General features: G+C 48.0%; 1 protein-coding gene across 1 annotated transcript in view; it reads right to left on the minus strand.

The window, feature by feature from the left end:
• The window catches only part of TBX15 (T-box transcription factor 15), a 102,309-nt gene extending 80,374 nt beyond the window's left edge, over nucleotides 1–21,935 (minus strand). Inside the window, exon 1 of the mRNA XM_042953624.1 lies at nucleotides 21,731–21,935. Coding sequence (XP_042809558.1) covers nucleotides 21,731–21,935 — 205 coding nt within the window. The remainder of the gene's footprint in view (nucleotides 1–21,730) is intronic.
• Between the last annotated feature and the right edge of the window lie 540 nt (nucleotides 21,936–22,475).

Consider the following 22,475-nt stretch of genomic DNA (forward strand, 5'->3'; position numbering starts at 1 on the left):
CTGGACCCCACTGTGCGGTCAGCTGGTTCAGTCAAAACAGTCAATCACACACACAAAAACCAAGGTTACGATTCACTCACTAACTGCCACACGTGCAAATTAAGCACTCGTGGCAAGCCAGGACTGGAGATACAGAGAGAGAAGCCAGACTCCTAACTTCTAGAAAATGCCATGTCTAGTCAAGGAAACACATGAGTAAATAATTGTACTCCAATATCATTGCTACTAGTATATTTTATTAGAGGTACAAGCAGAGGGCCACAGGAGAAAAACACAAGGATTGACCCTGTGATCCTCACAGACTCACCAAATACCATGCATGGTACACAGACTAATAACAGTTGCTTAGTAAAATGCACATGTATTTGGTAAGCAATCTGTAAGTGATCAGTAATAATTTTTGTAACAATAGTAATCAACATATTTCTTCGGTATTGTTTTGATTTAATCAATGCTCTCATTGAACAACCTCAAAACTAAATGACTAAACATGACCCTCCCACGAGGGGTCATTGCAGATTTCACAATCACAGGAACCCTGGGTAAAAATTAAAGAAATCGCCTGCAAACAGCTGCATCATTAGGCAATATTTCAATCAAGGTAACTTCAAATAATACATTCACCACCAAGCTCAGGTTTGATGTTCTCCATGTGCCTGAAAAATATAGCTGTATTCCTTCATCCAACTCAGTGGATCCCATGCATTGGTTAAGAGGAGGAGACTAATAGGGGTGCCTGGGTGGCTCCACCGGTTAAGCATCCGACTTTGGCTCAGGTCATGATCTCACGGTTTGTGAGCTGGAGCCCCGAATTGGGCTCTGTGCTGACAGCTCAGAGCATGGAGCCTGCATCGGATTCTGTGTCTCCTTCTCTCTCTGCCCCTCCGCCACTTATGCTCTGTCTCCCTCTATAAAAAATAAATAAATGCAAAAAAAATTTTTTTCAAAGAGGAGGAGATGAATACATAAAAGATAAAGTCCCCCAAGCAGCTGTCTAGAGCCATGTGGACAAAAGGAAAGGTTAACCAAATGTTTCACTTTTAAACCTGTGTTTTATTCAACTTTGTATTTCATTCAGGTCTAAATATCAGTCGAAGAGTTGCAAATGTTGGGCTGAGCTCCTTGAATTAACCTGCATAAAATTAAATTTAATTCTAATTTAATTCACTTCCAAAATAGTATTCTGTTGCCAATACGAAAACCCTGAAGGAGTTTCGTTTTCCATGACCTCTATAAGACAAGTTGTATTTGCCACAACCAGAAAAACATCCTGAGTTTTATTTGCCTGGGGACTCTGTAATCAGATATTACTTACTGGCCCACATTATTTCAATGTCCACTAGTCATTCCTATTAAAACAAAAAGTAAATTTCTGATGTTGTTACAATAACAAATGTTCTCAGATATGGCATTTATTTGGGTGCTGGGAGAACAATAGTTTTAAAACTACAGGTTCCAGAGCATTCTTGTCACATGCCAAACACGCACTGACCAGTCCTTTGTCTCCCGGGCATTCCTAAGGAGAACACAGTGGTAGAGAACAGTGCTTTCCAGACCTGGTTGCCCATCAAAATCATCTGAGGACTTTTCCAAAACACAGGCTTCACCACCTGTTCAGATCTCCTGAAAGAAGTCAGCCACGTTGGGGACCCCAGAATCTATCCCGGAAAGGCACCCTTCAGGTACAATGGGCAGTCAGCCTACTACAGGCCTTTGTCTGGTGTGTGACATCCTTTAAAAAACAAACAAACAAACAAACAAAAAACAGGTAGGCAAATCAGAGGAGAAAAGTTGGCCCTGAGGGCTTGACTAAGATGATATGTAGGAATCCGTATTGACCATGGTATGTGTGATGTTGTCATTGTACCTAGGTCAGCAGATGATCCTCTTTGGAGGTCTACTCAAGTACTAAAGTACTTAGCAGTAAAATGCCATAAAGCCGGAGGTTTGCTTCAAAATGCTCCGGCAAAAAGAAGATGGAGGACAAGTGCAGCAAACATCATGATGACTTTGAAGGTGAAGGAAGGGCCCGTGGGGACTTCTGGAACTTCCATGATGAGAAATTTTCATAATAAAATGTTTAGTTGTCTGGAAGAGAACAATCATAAGAACCAGAGCCTGTTTCTGCCACACAAGGCTATTTTCCACTACCTCCAAAAGACAGCACGTGGCATCCTCCCCCACTGACACGGGCCCATATGCATGCGGAGAGGGCACGTGATCTGCCTGGACAGCCAGGAGCCTGCTACTAGGAGGTGTCCGGCATTTTTCCCTTGGAAGAGGACTTTCCAGGCAATATTCTACCCCAAAAATAGGATGAGCGCCCTCTCCCTAACCGTAACCTGAGCCACGTTTTTGCCCTTGACCCTTGTAAAGTATTTTGAAATTCCCTGAAACAAGACACTTTCATTTTCAAGCAGTAATACACAGAATCTGTGAGTCTGGTAAATGCAGGAGGTGAAATCCAAGTCACCAAATGTACAGAATGGGTCCATTTTCAAGCCCCAGCAAGAAAACACAGAGTCTGTTCCAGGAAGATAGGACTTACTTTTTGGCATATTTGATATTTGAAGATCTGGCATTACCGAAGTGATAGAAATCTGTACTCATTTTATCAATGAGTCCTTTTATCGTCCCACATATTATCTCACTTTAGAATACTTAAAAACAGCAAACAACTTTGTATGTTGAAAAGTAGGTTTATCATCCCAAACTTCTATGTGCCCATGTGGTGAAAATTCACATACTTCAAAGGGTAAGATACAGCAGCCCCTAACTGTTAAGTCCCACTGGTTAAAGTTAAGTGTAAGTTTATTTACAGGGTTTACTCAGACAGCAGAAGAGTTGGTGCTGATAATATCTCGCACCTGTAGGTAATCAGGCTGCTTTGTTGATGCCACCTCATGAGGAAGGAAGGACCCAGAAGCTCTTAACACACATAGTTTGAGGGGCTGGTGGCTCTGGCTTGGGCTTCTGAAAGAGGATGCTGGTGCCACCACTCCCATCTAAAGAGAAGCATGTGACGTGGCTGCTGAATTCCAGTTTGCAATGAACCCAGCCCCTGAACCACACTTGGGGAGCTTCTCTGTCCAGAGCACCTTCCAGGTAAAGATACAAGACCTCAAACTCAATCTTGAGTACCAGGTGCCTCAAGGTTTTGTGTTGTTGTTTTTTTTTTAATTTTTTTTTTCAACGTTTTTTATTTATTTTTGGGACAGAGAGAGACAGAGCATGAACGGGGGAGGGGCAGAGAGAGAGGGAGACACAGAATCGGAAACAGGCTCCAGGCTCCGAGCCATCAGCCCAGAGCCTGACGCGGGGCTCGAACTCACAGACCGCGAGATCGTGACCTGGCTGAAGTCGGATGCTTAACCGACTGCGCCACCCAGGCGCCCCTGTGGGGTTTTTTTTAAGTATAAACATGGGTGACATTAGAAAGTCAATCTGGGGGTTTTCCTAAGACAGAATAGCCCAGGCATCATAATCACTGCACCACCTACCAGGGACTATTAACAAGAACTGGGTTAAAGAGGTTTGCAAGCCATGAAAGGAAACTGACACAATGGTCAGAGCATGTCTTTTCCCAGAGTATCTATGCCAAGTTCCTTAGCACCCTGGACGAATATACTTACTCCCTGTACCTAGTGCAGCTCAAAGGAAAGGCCCCTCCCCTCATCGATAGCTCACGGTCCTTCATATCACATCTTTGTGAAACAGAAAAGAAGGAGCTCCATCTGTGTGATTAGTACAAGGGCCAGAGGGCAGTGGCCTCCTGGGGTTACTATCTGTGGTTATTTGCTCCTGACCTTCAAGACCATGAGAGACCTTAAGGGAAGCCTGTCATACTATTAAGAATTAGGATGTCAATGAACAAACAATGAACTTTTAAACCTCTTGTGGACAATATATACTCCGTAAGCTGCACTACAGCATTGGAAGAGCCCTGTTGTCCTTCAGAGGTGTGCAAATAGGGCCCTTCGTGACCTGTAACTAGACGGTGGTTAGTTGCCATGTGCCCCATTCCCAAGTCTGAGTTTCTGAAGCACATTCTCTTTCTAAGAGGATCTAGAATAAGCACCTATGTTGGAATGGTGGACTCCCAAGAGACACTGGGACACTGGACAATTGCTAAAATCCCCTGGCAGTGAACATTCAGAGGCCACTAGACTCATCTTGAAGAAGCATCCTCAGGATTCAGGATCAAGGATATTCAACCAGAGAAAGAGACTCAGAATCATCCTACTTGTTTACATTAAAGTGCAGAAAAGCTTTCTTTCCCATAACTTGGAGCTCCAGGTCTATTGACCGCCATGTAAGCTCGTCTCCACTTGGCTGCGTTCACAATGTAACAATGGCTCAGAAGCCACAAGCCCTGAAAAATCCCTGAAAAATCCGTAACGACAGTGGGTTGGTCCCAACGATCAGCCGCCACTATGGGCATGGTGGCTGAGAGCCCAAACAAAGACAAGCTTGGAAGCCTTTTCCTCTAAAGCAAGTTCCAGCTACTCCCAGCTGTAAGGCATGTAATGGTGAAGGCATGTAGGATGAGGGGAGATAGCAAAGTGAGGCTGTTTTTCCCCTTGATGATCTGAGTCAGACCCAGGACAGTACTAAGGATTTTATATGTAATTTGACAGGCACCAAAAAGTACTTGGCACTTTGTACGTCTCAGTTCCTGACTCTTCTTTATGAACGTGCCGGTTCTGAAATGTGAAATACATTTTCACAGACCTGCCTTACATTCCTCGGGCCCCCACCCCGCTCAAAACTTACCTTATGTTTCAGAGGATGGTCTCCTTTCTCCTCCTGACACTCTGCCTTCTCCCGCATCATGGGGCCGAGCCCTGAGCTGGGACCTCCTGTCGGTTCACTCACATATCCCTACTGCTCATGGAAAACAACCGCCAGAAGACTATCATTCTGCTCTATCTCGGTCTAACTCTATGCTGCTTTCTCGGGCAAACTCATGCAATCTGTCTTTCATTTGGATATATTTTTGCACTTCTGTGTAGCACGGGGGATTTTCAGACTGCCTTTTATTCTATTTCTTTTTCTCCCATGCTGGGCAGAAAACAGAGTCTGCCATGGACATAAGGCCTGAGACAAATCAGGTGAGATGGGGCAAAGTTACTCCCACAGACTAACCGTGCTTCTGAATGCTAATGCTTCATCAGGAGAGAGCTTCCAAAATAGGCTCCGTGCAGAAAGCTTTCAGCAATTAGCTACAAAAATGCCTTGTTAATAGTACAGTTAGACACAGTCTCCTTACTAACGTCCCTTAGAGATAGACTCCAGAGTATAGAGACATCAGTTGACACGTCCAGGATCACACCTACGGGCAACTGGCAGACACGTCATGCTGGGTGTCCAGGACCATCTTGAAGCCAAATCATCTGCAAAGTGGCTACAGTGGTTACAAAACCCATCACTAAAGTTTGACAAGTACCAGTTCCCTTTTACAAGCGTTCATGGAGAGCTAACAGGGATTCAGAGATGACTAAGCCACAGTGCTTCCCCTGGGGTTTCCACTGTAGTGCACTTATCAAACAAATAGGTCCTCCAAAACGTTATCAGTCAAGGCAAAATGTGTTCAATGTCATAAGAAAGGCACCAAGCATTAATTTTTAGAGACTTCTACTTTACCCCTTCTTCGGTGCCCAGTTTTAAAATGCAGAGAAGAGCGATCACAAGCAGTGCGTCAGTGTGTGTGTGTGTGTGTGTGTGTGTGTGTGTGTGTGTGTGTACATATGAGCAAAGATAACCACAGAACAAAGAGACATTCAGGCACGGTCTCCTTGACTGTGGTCATTGGTTACTCAAGAGTCTAAAGGTACAGGCCAATCTAATAGGACAATAAGAAGGTAGCAGGCATATATCCTGCCAAGGAAAGAAAGACTAAAGTCAAATTACTGGCCTGTTGGTAATACAAAGTCAAAAGTAGGACAGAAGCCTTGCTCAGAAATGGTCTAATCAGATCCTCGGTGAAGACTTCCTCTCCAGGGGAGCTCACTGATGATGGCAGCCAATGGAGCCAATGGGGGTCCCCTGTATTTTTACCACCTTGGCTGCTCAGCTGAAGATCACCTAACTGAGACTCCTTTGTGACTATAAAATGACAGAAGTGCATAGCACCATTTTGAGAGGAAACCACAATGAGTCCCCTGAAAGAGGAGCTCTAAAACAGACTCCAAGTGAAGGTAAAGCTGGTGGCATTCAAGAACTTTCTTCCATTACCATAATGCCCAAAATGTATGTGAGCTCCGCACGGACACATGTAGTTTCCTATGGAGCTCATCACATGTTTGAATCCGTACATCATGCCAATTCACATTGGTATCAAATCGCCCTCGTACATCTTAAAATGTTTCTGTCCTACTAGGTGCTTACAATGAGTCTCGAAAGCAGGATAAACTTTCTTCAGGAGGAATTTTAGGAGAAGAGAAGGAAAAAAGTGTTCCAAACAGAAGCAGGAGGAGCAAGTGCATGAAGGATGATAAGAAGCCTGTGAGCAAAGGAAATGAAAACAGGAGCTCAAAAAAGATGTCAGCACTCACATGTCCACTGAAGCATTCTTCACAATAGCTAAGATATGGAAACAACCTAAGTGTCCATCAATGGATAAAGACGACAGATAGAGACATGATAGAGAGAGAGAGAGAGAGAGGGCAGACATTTGCCACAGTATGAATGGACTTTGAGGGCATTATGCTGAGTGAAGTAAGTCAGAGGAAGACAAATCCTGTATGATCTCACTTCTACATGGAATCTTAAAAAGCTGACTAGAACGGTGGTTACCAGGGGCTACGGGTGGGGGAATCAGGGTAATGTTAGTCAAAGAGTGCAAAACTCGCAGTGAGAAGATAAACACACTCTAGAGATCGAAGGCAAAGCACTGTGATTAGAGTTGACAGCACTGTATTTCATACTGTTGCTACATATTACATATTACATATTACATACTGTTGCTAAGAGACTAGATCTGAAATTTTCTCACCACAAAAGGTGGCAATCATATTGCAAATATATAAACATATCGAACCAACACACTATACACTTTAAACTTACACGATGTATGTGTCAAATATGCATCCATTTAAAAACAACAGCTTATGGGAAGGGAGGTGCTATGAATGGGGCAGCAGTGGAGACAAGCTAAGAAGGGTAGCTTGGGGTGGTCCTGTGTCTGACACTCACCAAAACGCTCCTCATAAGAACCCCGAAGAGCTTCTGAGCTTTTGCAATTGACGAGAAGTCTAATTATGAGCAAGGGAGGCAGGGGCTAATACTGAGCATGTTCCATGAGCCTGGCACTGTGCCAAGTGCTTTGCATTTGCTATCCCACTGAATTCTCACACCAGCCCTGCAGCAGGCGATATTACCCTCTGCTTACATGTATTCAACTGAGGCAGAGTTAAGGCACTTGCCCAAAACCAGAACTATGTGCCCTGACCCACACCGCATGCTCTTCACTATATTCTGCTGATTCCTTGACTTCCATCTATTTGGATGGAGTTTCTTCTGCTTCTAGGATATGAAGGACCCTCTGCTTTCCAAAGCATTTCATACTCATTTCCCAATGCACTACAGGTTGGTACTCAGCCGACAAGATGATGGCCAAAAAAGCAAACTCTCAAAATTTATGAAAGATGCTGGATGAAAACCTCTCAAAAGTTTACCTATATGCATGCCCCCAAATTTCCCTTGCAATAAAGCCAGATCTGTCATTCCCAACACTCACCAGCAATGAGCCACACAGCTGTGGAGGCCCAACAGTTTGGGCAGGAAAACAGACAGGCAAAGAAAAAGAAGAATGTAGTCAAGCCCCAAGGAAAAAATGTTAACATCCGGAACCAATTCACCCACGCAGGCTGGGGGAACCGTTACTCCCAGCTCTCCATAACACCCCCTCAGCACCCCTGTCAGCCCTCCCCGACACACACACACACACACACACACACACACACACACACACACGTACACACACATGCACGCGCGCGCACACACACACATGCACGCGCACACACACACACATGCATGCACACACACATGCACGCACACACTCGCCAGGGATTTGTTCAGTATTTGCTCATTCCTACAGCACTCACATCATCCTGTGCCTGCAGGAAGCGTCTCCTGCCGTACCTACCACCCAGTCAGAATATCACAAAGATGCCTTAAATCTCTGTGATGTCACAGTCTAATCTGGGTAATGCACAGTTGCACCAGATGGAATCTAACATTCCCAGGATGAGTGCTGGCCATGCAACCAGTGCTCTGAATGCTGGAGGAAAAAGGAGGTGGCCAAGGCTGGCTGGTTTCCTGCCTTGCAGAATCTACCTTTCTAATTGGACAGACCTCTTGAGTGAGGCCCAGCAAACCATCCAAGACTGCAGCCCTCACCTCACCTTCTGCCACACTCTGTATTTCAAGAGTCTGGCTCCACATGGGTTCCTTGGTAAAGGAAATGGGCCCGGAGATTCATATGCTTCTGTTGATGCGAGAGCATATTGAAACCCATCAATTTCTGCCTGCACAGAGTGGGGCAGGCAGTAGGAAAAAGCAAAGCTTTAAAACAGAGACAGACTTTACATCCCTCTCATTTTACTGTCTAAGAGCCACTTTTCTGTCACTGGGCACAACAAACAGGAATATGATAGACCTTACAGTCACACAGCCAAGAACTACATGAATGCTACAGTCTGCACCTGAAATGAGGGGGAGTAGTTTTTTCTCCAAATCCCTGTTAGAGACATCAGACTTCCAAGAGAGGAAGGTTACTTGGAGTGGGAGGGAAAGTGATGGAAAGACAGGGAACAGGTGGACCAGAAATCCTGAGGCCCATTGTTAAGCTCACTGCTGGGGGTGCGTCCACGTAGAGCATGCTAGAAGAGTGAGGGAGCACGGGGTAGAAGTGTGTACAGGGCTGAGAGATCTCTACAAATAACCGATCCCATACCAAACGAGGCTGCTCTAAATAGAGCTGTTACAAAATAAATGAATCAGAGCAGTCACTCAGAGGTTAAAGTTAAAGCTGTGGCTCTGAGAGCAGGCGTACTTGCTGTGGGTCCTCAAGGCAGTTACCAAATCCTTGGGCATTAAAAAGAAGCCACTGTGGAAATCAGAATCTCTTCCTTTGTAAATTCAATCCATGGCGAAGGGATTTCAGCTGTGATTGCTGAGTTTGAAAAAATCAACAGTACTTAGAAATGCACAAATTGCTCGTCACTGCAACTGATATGTGTCTAAGCTGTTCCATTTTGAATCAATTACCAATAAGATTCCATCCAACCCATTGTGAATGGAGAAGGATATGAGTAAAACAGGGCAGTTAAAGTTTCCCCTGAATTGCACTGCATGAGGGGATTTAGGTTGAGGAGGGTCTAGATCAAGTTCAATATGTAGCCACATTTCAGACCCTGAGATTTCTGGGTATGAGAGTCAAAGAAAAGCAAGTCAGGTTGGGGTAGCAGCACATGCCATATTCCAAAGACCATGGTTCAGAAACTCCGCCCCGTATCACTGTGACACAGAGGCTTCCTCCAGCCTGTATGGAGAAGGCAGCTTTAGACAGAGACCCAGAAACTGTAAATGAGCTCTTTCTCATTTATGATTTAATAATTTCTGTTTGGGGGGGTGGAGAGCACAGGCAGCAAGCATAAATTTCCCTCTCCCCAGAGCACTGAAGAGTCATCTACAGGAGAAGTCAATGTTGTCTGGTGGCTAAGAGCACTGCAAGTTCTTTAATCTCATTGGGCCTCAATTTCTGCATCTATAAAATGGGGAAACACGTACCGCCCTCTGAGGACCATTGGGTGAATGCAATGAGAAAATGCGAATAAAACCATAAGCACAGTGCCTGGTACAAAGTGTACCCTTGATCCATAAAAGTGCTTCTTGGTTAGCACTGGGGGCACTCTGAGATAAGAGGATGTTTGTAAGATTGGGGAAGTACAGCAACAGCTGTCTTGGAGATGAAATGTGGTGTGCAGATCCGTTTGGAAGACTGAGACCTGAATTCCAGCCGGGACAGAGCAACTCCTTCCTCCTATGTATGGCCAGGCAGTGCCCGAAGGGGACTGGGCTCCTTGAAGGAGGCCTTGGGAGGGATCTTCCCTCTGTTCCTCTTCCCCTGGGAATACACTTTCCCCCTCTGCTACCAGGAATCAATATAAACAAAGTCTGGGGTGTAACTAGTTTAAAAAAAAAAAAAAAGTAAACGATCAAACCCAGGCTTCTGTTTTCTGGAAGGAAGAAAACTGCGAAACCGTGCCGCCAGATGTAAGTTCTAACACAACGGCTGGGGCTTCTGCTGTTTTTCTAAAAAAAGACTCCTCAGTCTCCTCTTCCTGACAGTCAGCTTAGTTATTACAGATTTTTCTTAAGTTTAGTCCCTTTACTCTTTTGGTTTGTAACTCAACCAAGCAACACCTAGAAATCCTTTACTGCAGTCTCAATTAATTGATACAACTAGCTCATTTAACCCAAAAAAACCTTGAGGAACACAGGCTTTACAAACAAAAGCGTTATGAAAATGAATCTTCCTTATTTCCCATCTGATAAAACCTGACCATTTGGGGATTTCTGGGCTCCAGGTAGAAATATCAGAAACTAACCAGAGAAACATGCTTGTGTTTTTTCACTTCCCCACATCCAGAAAGGCCCCTCTGTCCTCTGCCAGAGCCCAATTCCTGGGGAGCTGGTAAAGCTGAGGTTCCCTGGCCCCCCCCTTCCACCTACCCTCTCTTCCTACCGCATGCCAGACAGCTGGTCCTCACCCTTGAGGCCCTTTCTCCCTCCCTCAAATATTCACTCGGATGCTGGCTTTCTGCCCCAGCGGAACCCTAAACAGCAACAGCCCTCAAAGTTCTATTTGACTTCATTAGCCAGCCATTCGTACTCAGATTCTCCACTGTTTCTAACCATAGGCTATGCACCAAGTGCTGATCCCCTCCAAGTCCCAAACATCCCATTTAAAGCCAAAGACTGGGGGAGAGAGGTGGTGCCTGCTAGATTCACAATTTGCAACAATTTATTATCCAAACTGGTCACTGAGGTAATTACTATCAATTCACTTGATAGGAATATAGACACTGCTAAACGCTTTGTTCCTCTATGTGCACTAATTTAATCCTCACAACCACCTTTTGATGAATATGTTTATCATTACAACTTCATAGGTGCAGAAACTGGGGTTGGGAGAGATTAAGAAACTTGTCCAAGGTCATACAACTAGAAAGTGTTGGAATCAGGGGTCAGAAACGAGAGCTCAAAATCTGTATGGAATAACACACACACACACACACACACACACACACACACACACACACACACACACATTCCATATATATAGTTGTATTTATCTGGAATATATGACTGTTACATACTGTGATTTGGAATACATATATCATATAATAACATACAGCCATACTGTATGAATTATTATATGTATTATATATAGGTATACATTATATTTTATTACTTTATATATAATATATAACAAATAACATAGGAAGCCAGACGGTACATAGTGTTCAACAAATAATGCTATTCATTATCATTATATATATATATTAAGTGTTGCTCCGTGCCAGCCACTTGTGCTAGGCTCTAGACATACAAAAGCAATGAAAACAAGGTTCCTGCCCTTCAGCAGTATATTACAGAGTGGCAGTGAGACAGGATGACCAGTAAATCCATAAGCTCCTTGATGACTCCAATCTACCTAAGGGCTGGGGCTGCAGAGAATGGAGACAGCAAATAAAAGTGGGGAGCTGTTGGGGCGCCTGGGTGGCTCTGTCGGTTGGGTGTCCAACTTTGGCTCAGGTCATGATCTCATAGTTCGTGGGTTCGAGCCCCACGTCCGGCTCTGTGCTGGCAGCTCAGAGCCTGGAGGCTGTTTCAGATTCTGTGTCTCCCTCTCTCTGCCTCTCCCCTGCTCACGCTCTGTGTCTCAAAAATAAATAAACATTAAAAAAAATTTTTTTAAGTGGGGAGCTATCACTAGCCCAGCCATATAAGTCTAGGGGGAGAGACAGTCCCACAGAGAGAAATACAAGAAACCCTCCTAGGTGTGTGCTGGGCCCAGTTTTTTGTCTGACCCTGCCCTCAAGTTCAGCAGCTATGAATAGAGGTCTCCAACGCTAAGCTGTCTTCTGATCCATCTTGTTGACAAGCGTTTTGCCCGTTACTAAGTCATCCTTTTAGCATTCTCACATCTCTGCCAGATCAAGACCTCGGCTTAGCAGGCTAGACATGGAAAATAGTTACTAGTGCTTTCCATCAGGCTCAGAGAGTAATGAGGGGCAACTGATTTCCTTGGGGGGAGTGGAGGTCCCACTAACTCAATTTACTAGTGAAGTTGCTCTTCTCAGTCTGCATTTTTCGAATCCAGAGTTTTTCCAGCTATTTCTGGGAATGGCACAAAAAAAATGTCCAAAGCACAAATAACTTATATTTCCTTTAAATACACTAATGCCATAGAACTCTCCCAGCGGGAGGGTCCTGGGCAGTCACACAAGCAACAATAGGTTACATCAAACAGAAAGGACTAGATCCAGAACTTCTGAACATGTGATATTAATCTAAAAACTTTTCAAGAGCCTTATGGAAGCTCTCAATTCTAGCTATAAAAATCCTTTTCTGGTTGGGACAGGGGTCCTTGTGTTGCTATTACTATTACTTTCTACAATTGCAGTAATACTCCCCTTGTTCCAACAAAGGGATGAGTCCAGTGATAGCCAACGTACATTAGGAGAAAATGTTAGTATTTTTTTTAAAAAAGTTAACAGGATCACAGAATCTTCTAGCTAAAGGGGCCTTAGGGGCCTTTGAGCCTCATTTCACAAACCAGGAACTGAGTCCTCATCAGTGGCTATCAAACAACTTTGAAACCCTTTTTGCCACATCTGTATGTCTGCCTTTAGAACAAATATTCCTGGTTCCAAAAAAATAATGATAAAGCTAGCACTAGACTCTAGGTCTAATGTAAGCTAGTCGAGCCCTCTTCCTACCATAATGCATGGATATAATCTAGATTATGAGAGCCTGTGTTGAAAGCTTTGTAGTATAGTGAAGACTCATGGATAGCCACATAAGCAATTAAGGTTTCTGAAAAGTTCTGCAAGTCAGTATTTTTCTGCAAACTTGCTCATATGATTAATTTTCTCATAAATCCTTTTAATTCTAAATAGTGCATAGGTATATAAACCCTCCCTCAGCTTTCCTGCAAATAAATAAACAAACAAATAAATAAATAAATAAATGTGTGTGTGTGTGTGTGTGTGTGTGTGTGTGTGTGTGTGTAAGGCTTCTAAATGGAGGAAGCTTTGTCAAATCCAGAGAAAGTATTGCTATGCTCACAATCACTTATTGGCACAAATGCTTGCCCCTCCCTATGGCAAAAACCAATTCTGTACTTTTCAGGAGTAAGAACACAATCCCCGAACCACCCAAGTCCCCTAGCCCCTAGGTTACAATTCTGGGCCTTGGGGCCTGGTGTGATTGACACTTTGGCGCCTCAAGGGAAGACTTCCCTCTCAGCTCACACCGAGCTGTAGCAGGGAAGCTATTCCTGCGAACATAGTCCCCCAGTGACTAATAGGCATTTCTCAATCCACTTTGGAGAGATGGGCGGGGGGTTGTCGTTATTGTTGTTTTTTGTTGTTTCTTGTTTTGTTTTGTTTTGTTTTTTTAGAAAAATAATTACCTCACTGTTTTTAATCTCCAAGAATAGCGTAAAGGACAATTGTTTGCTGTCATTTTGTCTCGGCTGGGCAATGCCCGCTCTCCAGAGAGCAGGGGCATCTCTACCCTCATGACCCTCTGAGGCACCCGGGGACCCTGCGCTCCTCGAACCGACAGAATGCCTTTCCTTTTTAACGGACTAGCTATGATATTTACTGACCCTATTATTACCCATTTGGAAATGGTTAGGGATTAAAAGTTCTTCGGGCCGAAGGATTCTTGGTTTCTAATTGTTGATGTTTGAAGTCAGTTTGATTCCTTGGAAATTTGCTGAGCCTGATGAAAGCCAAGGCTCAAACTCCCCTCGGGGCGCGAGGTGGAAGATTCTTGGGTTCCGTTTGGGGTTTTTGTTTAGGGTTTTCTCCCCCTTGATTTTTTGCGAGGAGAAGGGGGCCTTCCCGATTGCCCCAGAGTCCCGCATTTCTCCAGGATGTAGCGGGAGCTAAGAAGGGTAGGGACACCCCTCGGGACTGCCAGCGGCGGCGCGCACCCGCCCGCGGGGACGGAGCCCCGAGCACCGGGGCCCGAGCCGGGGCGCGCGCACCGAGGCCCGGCCCGGATGCTCTTGACCCGGCCGCCGCTCCCGCCCCAGGGCGCCGCCGCGGCCCCGCTGAGTCGGGAAGGCCCCCCGAGCCGCCCCATCTTCCCCGGGATGGTTTCGCGGGAAGAGCTGGCCATCCCCAGTCAGTCCTCGCTGAAACTTCATCTGAATTTTTTTTTTTTTTTTTTTCGAGAAAGAGAGAGGGAAAATATGGGCGTTTCAGCATACGTATAGGAAGTGGGGGGAGGGGAACAGGATGTGGGGGGAGGGGTGCGGGGGGACTACGGGGGTTTACCGGGGCTTCGACCCTGTCTTCGGGGCTGTGGGACAGCCGAGAAGGCAGCGGGTGGGTGTTGGAAGCAAGAATTTCGTGTCACCCTGTTGAGAACCACGCGCTGCAACACCAAGGCACCGGCTCGGTAATGACCCCTAATGATACCTTTCAAGGGAACTCTGCTCTCATCTGCAGTATTCCGGTTTTTAAAAGAAGGCTATATTAGGATATTACGGGTGCAGTTCAGACTTGGGGGCTGTGTGGCAATTTGGAACCGGCTCATTTAGCCTCGGCAACTATTCTGAAGAAAATACAAGGGGACAGACACATAGGGAGAAGATTTTTGCACGTATCTCCTATGTTCTTAAGTGATTTCCCCCAAATCAAGTTTCTGTCGTTATTTCTATTAACCAGATTTCCCTTGGTGATTCCGTTAGCTCTCTGCATGGAAGAACATGAAATTATTCAATAGAAGTCAGCATTCTGCCCGTCTGAAATGAAGGTAGCATTCTTCACAAAATTAAATGCCAAAGTTAGTTAGAAAAAAACTTCCACTCTTCCTGATCTTTTAAAAATTGCATCTGTACAGCCTCATTTTCTGCTGTTTTCTCTTAGACTTTGGTCAAAATGTTCACTTAATCTGGCAGTTAAGTGAAAATGCCAGTGCCCAGGAGCTTCCAGTCTGGGATTCTCTTGAACTGGCAAGTGAGTGATACGTACAGATGACAAAATTTCTGGCCTCCCCAAATTTTAGGTATTCCCAATTTTTTAACTGGCTCCACAAAAAAACAAGAGCAGTTTATTTTCTCTAATGTTTTTCTAATATTTCCTGAGATGTTATCTATGTGCCATTCCGAGCTGTCAAGTTCACACATAAACTTGTGTATAATCACATACAGTTGTTTATATACTCTTTAATACATTTTATACACTTCTGTATGAAGGGCATAGCTAAACATTGTCTGGTAAAAAGAGTATAGAATAGAGTATCAATTGCAAGGTCTATTTTCATTTCTGGTATCAAAAGCTCATCATCAGTTTGTAGTCAGCAAAATGTCCTGCCTCAAAGTGAAGCCATTAATGGCACTGCATAAATGTTGATTTGTCGTCACCAGTTGCTTAATTCCCCACCTCTTCCCATTTCACCTCCTGTCCTCCCTACTGAGTCTCATTTTCCATCCTGACACTTAGAGCAAGGGCCTCACTTAAATTAAGTAATGATTATCCTTGCCCAAAGACGTGTAAACAGACCCTAATTTATAAATTTGCTAATTGCCGTTCCCAGCGCAGACCCCTGAGTATCTCAGTCATACACGTATAAAATTCAAAGCTCACTAGAAACCAGAAAAGGCAAGGCAAAAATAAACCACATGGATGAGAGAAAGAAGGGGGGAAGATTTCACATTTCACCAGTTCCCTAGTTTTGTTTTGTTTTGTTTTTTTTTCCCTGTGGAAAAATATCCCATAAGGTCAAAACTAGAAAACCACTTAAATATTCTCTCCTGCTGAACTACTTTGTCTTTGTCTTTGGGGAGTAAAAAAGCAATAACCAGCTACCCACCCCCAGAACAATCATTAGATGGATTTCTGCATTTCCAGAAAGGAAAGTGGAATGCCAATCTGCTCTCTGCTCTTTATCCCTGTGGAATCTGCTCAGTTCAGTCTTGTTTTTGTTTTTAACTCTACAGTCACCTAGAGAAGGAACTTACAGATTTAAGAAGCAATGATTTTACTCCTGGGTGTGGGAAATAAACTTCTAACAGAGTCCATAATCGGGATCTCAAAAAAGTTCTCTCGTCTTATTAATATTACATTTTTTTGGCAATAGAGAGAACGATTGTGACAGACCTGGAATATTTCACTCTTTAATACTAGCGTTGCCCTTGGAGAGGCTTGGATGAACAAAACGTCTCAGGTCTTCTGAACCAAAACATATTTGTCTCTCTCTCCTTGTGGTCCAACATGAAGGATTAGCGATGAGGGACTTGTTCCCATTAAACTCATGTCTGCCCACACAAAGGAAATTATACAAATAAATGGGGGAACACAAACCGATCACTTTAGTTTGGGCCCCTGGGTTAGGCATTTCACACCATTCTTCAATCGCTCCTCACGTGCCGGGCGTATTAATTAGATTTTAAACTAATTTTTCTTTAATATTTAAAAGATGGTCGTGAGACCATTTGAAGTGATAGTGGGGGGCCAGAAAAACCGTAGCGGCTATGTGTCCATATAATTGCAATACGAATTCCATTATTAGAAATTTAATTCCCCCTTCCCCCTGCATGAACGTCACCCCGCGAACTTTCCTTTCCGGGAGTTTAACCTATAAAATCAGGAAACCTAAAAGTGTCCAGCTCTGAACCCAAAGAAAAATGTTCGATAAGAAACAGCGTTGGGTGGGGCGTGGAAGGAAGACACGAATTCAGAAGCGCTGCACCCCTAGGCTGTGAGCTGATCTGTCACGTCCAGAAAAGCCTGCTCCCGGCGTTACGCTTGCGGCGTACCAGTCTCCGAGCGGCAGAGGTGGGCGGCGGGGCCGGGCGAGGGGTCCCGCACCGCCCGTCCGCGAGAGACCGTTCCCCCGCACTTGCCTGTTACCCTCATCACAAGGACCGGTGAAGCGCTCGGGGGACACCGGTCGACCTGGCGGGGGGTGCAAAGCACAGCACACTCCGTCTGCCCCCCTTCCATCACATTCCAAACGCTGGGCATTAGGGTGTTTCCCCCATTCCTCGTCCTCCCCACTGCCCTCCAGCAGTTTGTTCCATCCACGGAATGCTGGGGGTTAGAACTGTTTCCTTCTTCCTGGGGGTGGGGGGCTTCTGTTGTGCCACTGCACCAGGGCTGGTGTTTTACACAGAACGCTCCAGAACCCTGCCCACCTCCCGCGAGCCCGTGCAGCGCGCTCTCCCAGCCCCGCGACCCAGCCAGCGTCCGACCACCTCGACCAAAGGGCGTCGGCGGCCCTCCTCGAACACACCCGTCCTCACCAGCCTGGGACGAATTCAGATCTCGCCTACCCCCTCACTCCCGTTCACGCAAGGTCACTCACCGAAGGCGCGGCCACCGCGGAAGGCCGTTTTGACTTGGCAGGAGAGAGCGTTGCGCATGTCCAGCAGGCACCACGCTTGGCTCATCCTCCGGGCCCAGGCCTGGCATCTTTGAGGCCTGCACCGGCGATGGGGCGAACGCACCGCTGAGGAACCAGTGTTCCTCGCCCCGGACTCTACCTCAGGCATACGCTTTGGCGTCCGGCCCGGCGCACCCCACACCCTTGCCCTGCGGTCCAAGCCCCGGCGTGCGCCCTGTCTGGTTCTTGCCCAGCACAAGCATACTCTCCCCACTGACTTCAAACGCATCGCGTTTTCTCCATTACTTAAACGTCAGTGAAGAGTCACTTCCTCCGTTTTGACCCTGTGTTTCCCTATTGGGGATTGGGGGTGGGTGGAGGGGTGATGTCAGGATTAAAATCCTGGGAGTTTTACTCTGAGCAAACAAGCCATAAACTGGCAGCTTAATTCGCGTGAACAGCTGATCTCGGTAATTCGGAAGAAGAAAGGGCCCTGGGGCACCGCCCGGGCTGTTCCCGTCTCATTCCTCTAGGGATTGCGTACATGGGTGCAGGGACCCCGCGAGCCTGATGCATGTGCACGTGCGCGCGGAGTGCGGCTCTGCACGCACGTTCTTGAGTGTGCCTGCTCTGTGTGCCCACCCGCGTACGCCGCCACCTTCTTAGGCCTCTGGAGCGCCACGGCTGCAAGGCATAGGGCCGCAGGCCCTGAAGGGGGAAATCCTTTCGCAGAAGGTTTGAATTATTTCGCTCCGCGGGAGACCGGACCTCGGCAGCACTCGGCTGTGGATTTGGGCGGGAAAAGGCCCATACTCGAGCTGGGGAAGCCGGGTGGAGCCGGGGCTGGGGTCCGAGCGCAGATGGCGCCGCCGCGTGCCTGAAATATACTTCTAAGGCCGCAGCCGGAGCAGCTGTTCCGGGCGATCCTGGCTCAAAAGTTTTCCCTGTTGCTGCTCGGTGAGAGGCGGAGGCAAGCAGGCGGGAGAGTCAGGCTCCTGGGAGACCCTCCCGAGCCCGCGGCGGCTGCGTCCTGGCGGCTTCTCCAAAGACGCGGAGTTCTGGCAATAATGAGGGCATCTCACAGGCCCTTCTCCAAGGCCCTTAGGGCCTCAGGGTCTTTCAGGACCAGCAGACTCGGTGGAAACGTTTGAAATACATACTGTGTGTCCTCTGATGTGTGAGCGCCCACGGCGCGCAGGCCGGGCTGGTCCCCCGCTGCTGCAGGTTGGCGCCCCAGGCTGCGGGGCGCTCGGCGCCAACTAAAGCCAGCTCTGTCCGGACGCGAAAAGAAAAACGGGCTGTGAAAAAGCAAAAGGCCACGTCTTTGAATAAAAGTTAAACATTAAAATCTGACCCTTGGGTTGTCTGAGGATCCTCGGATTTAAAGGCACGGACAGAGAAGGCTGGAAACGGAGGTCCCAGTCAGGGGGGCGGGGGGAGGGGAAGGGGGAAAATGATAAATAGAGTTGCTCTAGGCGGGTGTCCTGTGTATGTTTGCCTGTTTGTTTAATCCTTCCCCAAGCTCCGTGGCAATTTTGGTTTTGTTGTTGTCGTTTTTATCCCGGTTCCTGACTTATCACCGGCCTAGCGCAGTTGAGCCACGCAGCGGGTCCAGCCTGCTCTCTGTCCTAATCCGGGAAGAGAGTTTAAACAATTGGAGGCTAAGACCGGCATAGACACGGCCCTGGGCACAAACGGAGTCGCCTGTGCCCCCTCCCACCTCCACCACCATACACACACCTTTAAGGTGGCCCAGTCTGTTTGTGTTCGTTAGGGCGCTCTATTAGAGGAAAAAGAAAGAAAGGCCTACAGGGGACCCCAAGCCCTGGCCTTGCTCTTCCACCACCATCCGGGCCCAGAGCCTGCAGCTCCGCCTCCTCCACTCCGGGGGCTGCCTAGGCTCCACGCTACCGCGCAGTTTTTCTGAAAGATCTTTTTTCTCTTCGTACGTCCGGTTCGTCAGAAAGCTTTGGCCACTAAAGGGGCTCCGACTTGGAGATCCCCTCGGCGCACCTCGCAGCGAGGCCCGGTTGGTAGCCGGCCCGGCATAAGGCCCGCGAGTGCTCTCCGCTTTCAGCTTCTTCCTTCCTCCCAGACCGTAGCCCCACAAACATATTTCGTTTTCTCTAATACAAAAGCACATTTTTTTTCTTTTAAAAAAGAATGATACAGGAAAGGAAAACGGTCAACTGAGCTCTGTGTGGCACAAAGTTCTAGATTAGGTCCTCACCCTCTGGCCCCCATACTGTGGGAGCGAGGGAACCGCATTCTGGACAACAGGCCCTCGCGTTTATGTCTCCGGGCTGGTCTCACCTTGCTCCAACCTTTTCTCTCCTCACTATGGCTGAAAAGAACGGCGATAAGAGAAAACTGCGAGTTGAGCCTCTGATTATGACCCCACGTGTTGGTCCTTTTGAACGTGCGACCCAAGATCAGCTCCGCAGACCTGGCCCCCCTCCTTAAAGAAAAGTCCCCCGGACAAGGCGTCTGCCACACGCAGTTAAGTAACTTCTGCCTTCCCACCGTTGGGAAAGTAAAATAAACTAACCTCCCGAATCGTGAATTGTCATGAGGCCTGAAAGAACTTCCACTAAACTGTGCGAAGGCCCGAGTGAGATTTTGACAACATATAAATGCGGTGAGGAAGTAGGGTCTGGCCAGAGATGGGAAGCACACATTAGCCACGCGTTCTTTTCTGGATTGCCCACACAGGGGTCCGCGTGGGCAAGCACCCGCATCCAAATACAGGGAAAGACTTGAGCGGACGAAATAAATCTCCCTTTTAATTTTCTTTTCATCGACTAATAAAAATAATTCCCCAGCACTAAACTCAAATACCGTAACGGGCCACAAGAACACGGAGAATTCATAAAACCCTGTCTCTGCAAGTCACACGCTAATCGCGTTATTATTAGCCTCAGGAGCATGGAAATTGAACTGTCACTGCCGAAAGAGAAAATGTAAGCGACAGCTGTCCCTCCTTGGGTCGGCCAGCTTTCCAGCCCCCAAGCCCCTGGGCCCCAAGCTCCGTCCCAGAGCTCTTCGACCCGTGGCCACCCCCATCCCTTTGCGGGCCGCCGCCCCCACCCTGGCTTTCCGCTTTCCGGCGCGCTGACCCAGGTTTACTCCCCAGCCCTAGCTGGTCAGCAGGAGCACCTCCAGAATGGCTACATAAGTCCTGGCTGGAAAGTTTCTGAAACCGCTAAACCCAAGCTGCGAGCGGGTGTGTGTGTGTGTGTGTGTGTGTGTGTGCGCGCGCGCGCGCAAGATTCTTCCGACAACAGCTGTTCCCCGGGGCTGTTTTGCACAGTTGAAATCTTGGCACTTAATACAGAACTTTAAGTTGTCTCCCCCCTCAACCACCCGCCCAGGTTTCTGCTAAAATACAGACACCGACATCCGCTCTGAGTTTTACGTGTTGTGTACATATAACGTGCACAGAAATTAATCGCACCGCTCCCCCCGCAATACACAGAGGTGTGGGCCCTGAAGAGTGGCCCAGGGCGCAGGGTGAGAGGTCTAACATACATTCTCTTTCCATAAACGCCAACGAAGTAGAAATATAATTATGCTCCGTTGTCGCCGGGGTAGGGGAAACACAACTTGAGTCCCAGGAAAGTTGGTGGGGGCAGGGCGAGGACCGAGGTCGAAAGCTAAATGGGACAAACCGGGCATTTCCCGAGACTGGGTATGGAGCCCGACAGCTCCGCGCCAGTCCTCTGGGGCTCTCAAAAGACAGTCCCAGCCCCTCTCCGCTCCCGCCGTCGCCTTCGATCTGCGCCCCTCCTTAACCCCAAGGGCCTGCGGCCGCTCAGCCGCGCACACCAGAACACTGCGCTCCGCTCCCAGAAGAGAAAGGGATGCGAGTGAGGCCTCCTTGCTTGAGGTTGGCGACGAAAATGCAAGGCTCAGTTCCCCCAAATTGCTTGCGGCGAATTTGGGGAAGGCTCAAGGCGTTTGCGCGAAGAAAAGGAAACCCGCGTTGGAGCAAGGCAGGGCGTCAGCGAGCAGGGCCTCCCTCCACACCGCTCCGCCCGCCCGCCGGCCGCCCGGCGTCCGCTCTCCGCCCGCCTCCCTCGGTCCGGTCCTGCGCACTCACCCGGGTGAGGCTCCAGGCCGTGCGCGGCCGCGTCCTCCGCGTCTCCGAGTGGGCCCGCGGGGCTCAGCGCCTCCATGGACAGGTCCAACCCCTTCTCCTCCCAGTCTCGCAGTTTCCGCTTTTTATTTGAGCCGATCAAGGCTTCAACGGAGAAGGCATGTGCTCGCGAGCTCAGGGCGACTGCAGATCTTCTCCTTTCACTCATCTTAGCCGCCCGCACCCCGGCCTCCGCTCGCCCCCGCTACTGAGGGAGCAGCCCGCGCCCTCACGCTCCGAGCGCCCGCCGGGCCGGGCCCGGGAGAGGCGGCGGCGCGGCGGCCGAGACTGAGGCGGCGGCCCTGCGGGTCCCCGGCACCCTCCCCCTGCGTCCTCCCCCGCCCTCCGCCGCCGCGGGTCGGACCGGCGCCCCTAGCTGCCCCAGCCGCTAGGAACGAGCGCCCGGAGCGCCGCCCGCTCGCAGCATGAGCGCCCGAGTCCTGCTTCCCACCCTACCCGGGCAGGCGCTCACAGGCTGTGCAGACTGGACTTCATCTTTTTTTTATTCTCTCTCTCTCTCTCTCTCTCTCTCTCTCTCTCTCTCTCTCTCTCTCTCCTCCCTCTCCCTCTCTCTCCTCCCTCTCCCTCTTCCTCTCTTGGTCTTCCCGTCCTCCCTCTGATCCAAACTTCTGGGAAACTTTTTTTCTAAATTCCTCCCTTCACGAGGAGCTGGGGGCAGGCGGTGCGCTCCTGTCCGAGGGGCGAGGGA

This window comes from Panthera leo, chromosome C1 (assembly GCF_018350215.1).
Source record: "Panthera leo isolate Ple1 chromosome C1, P.leo_Ple1_pat1.1, whole genome shotgun sequence".
In the NCBI taxonomy this organism is placed as follows: Eukaryota; Metazoa; Chordata; class Mammalia; order Carnivora; family Felidae; genus Panthera; species Panthera leo.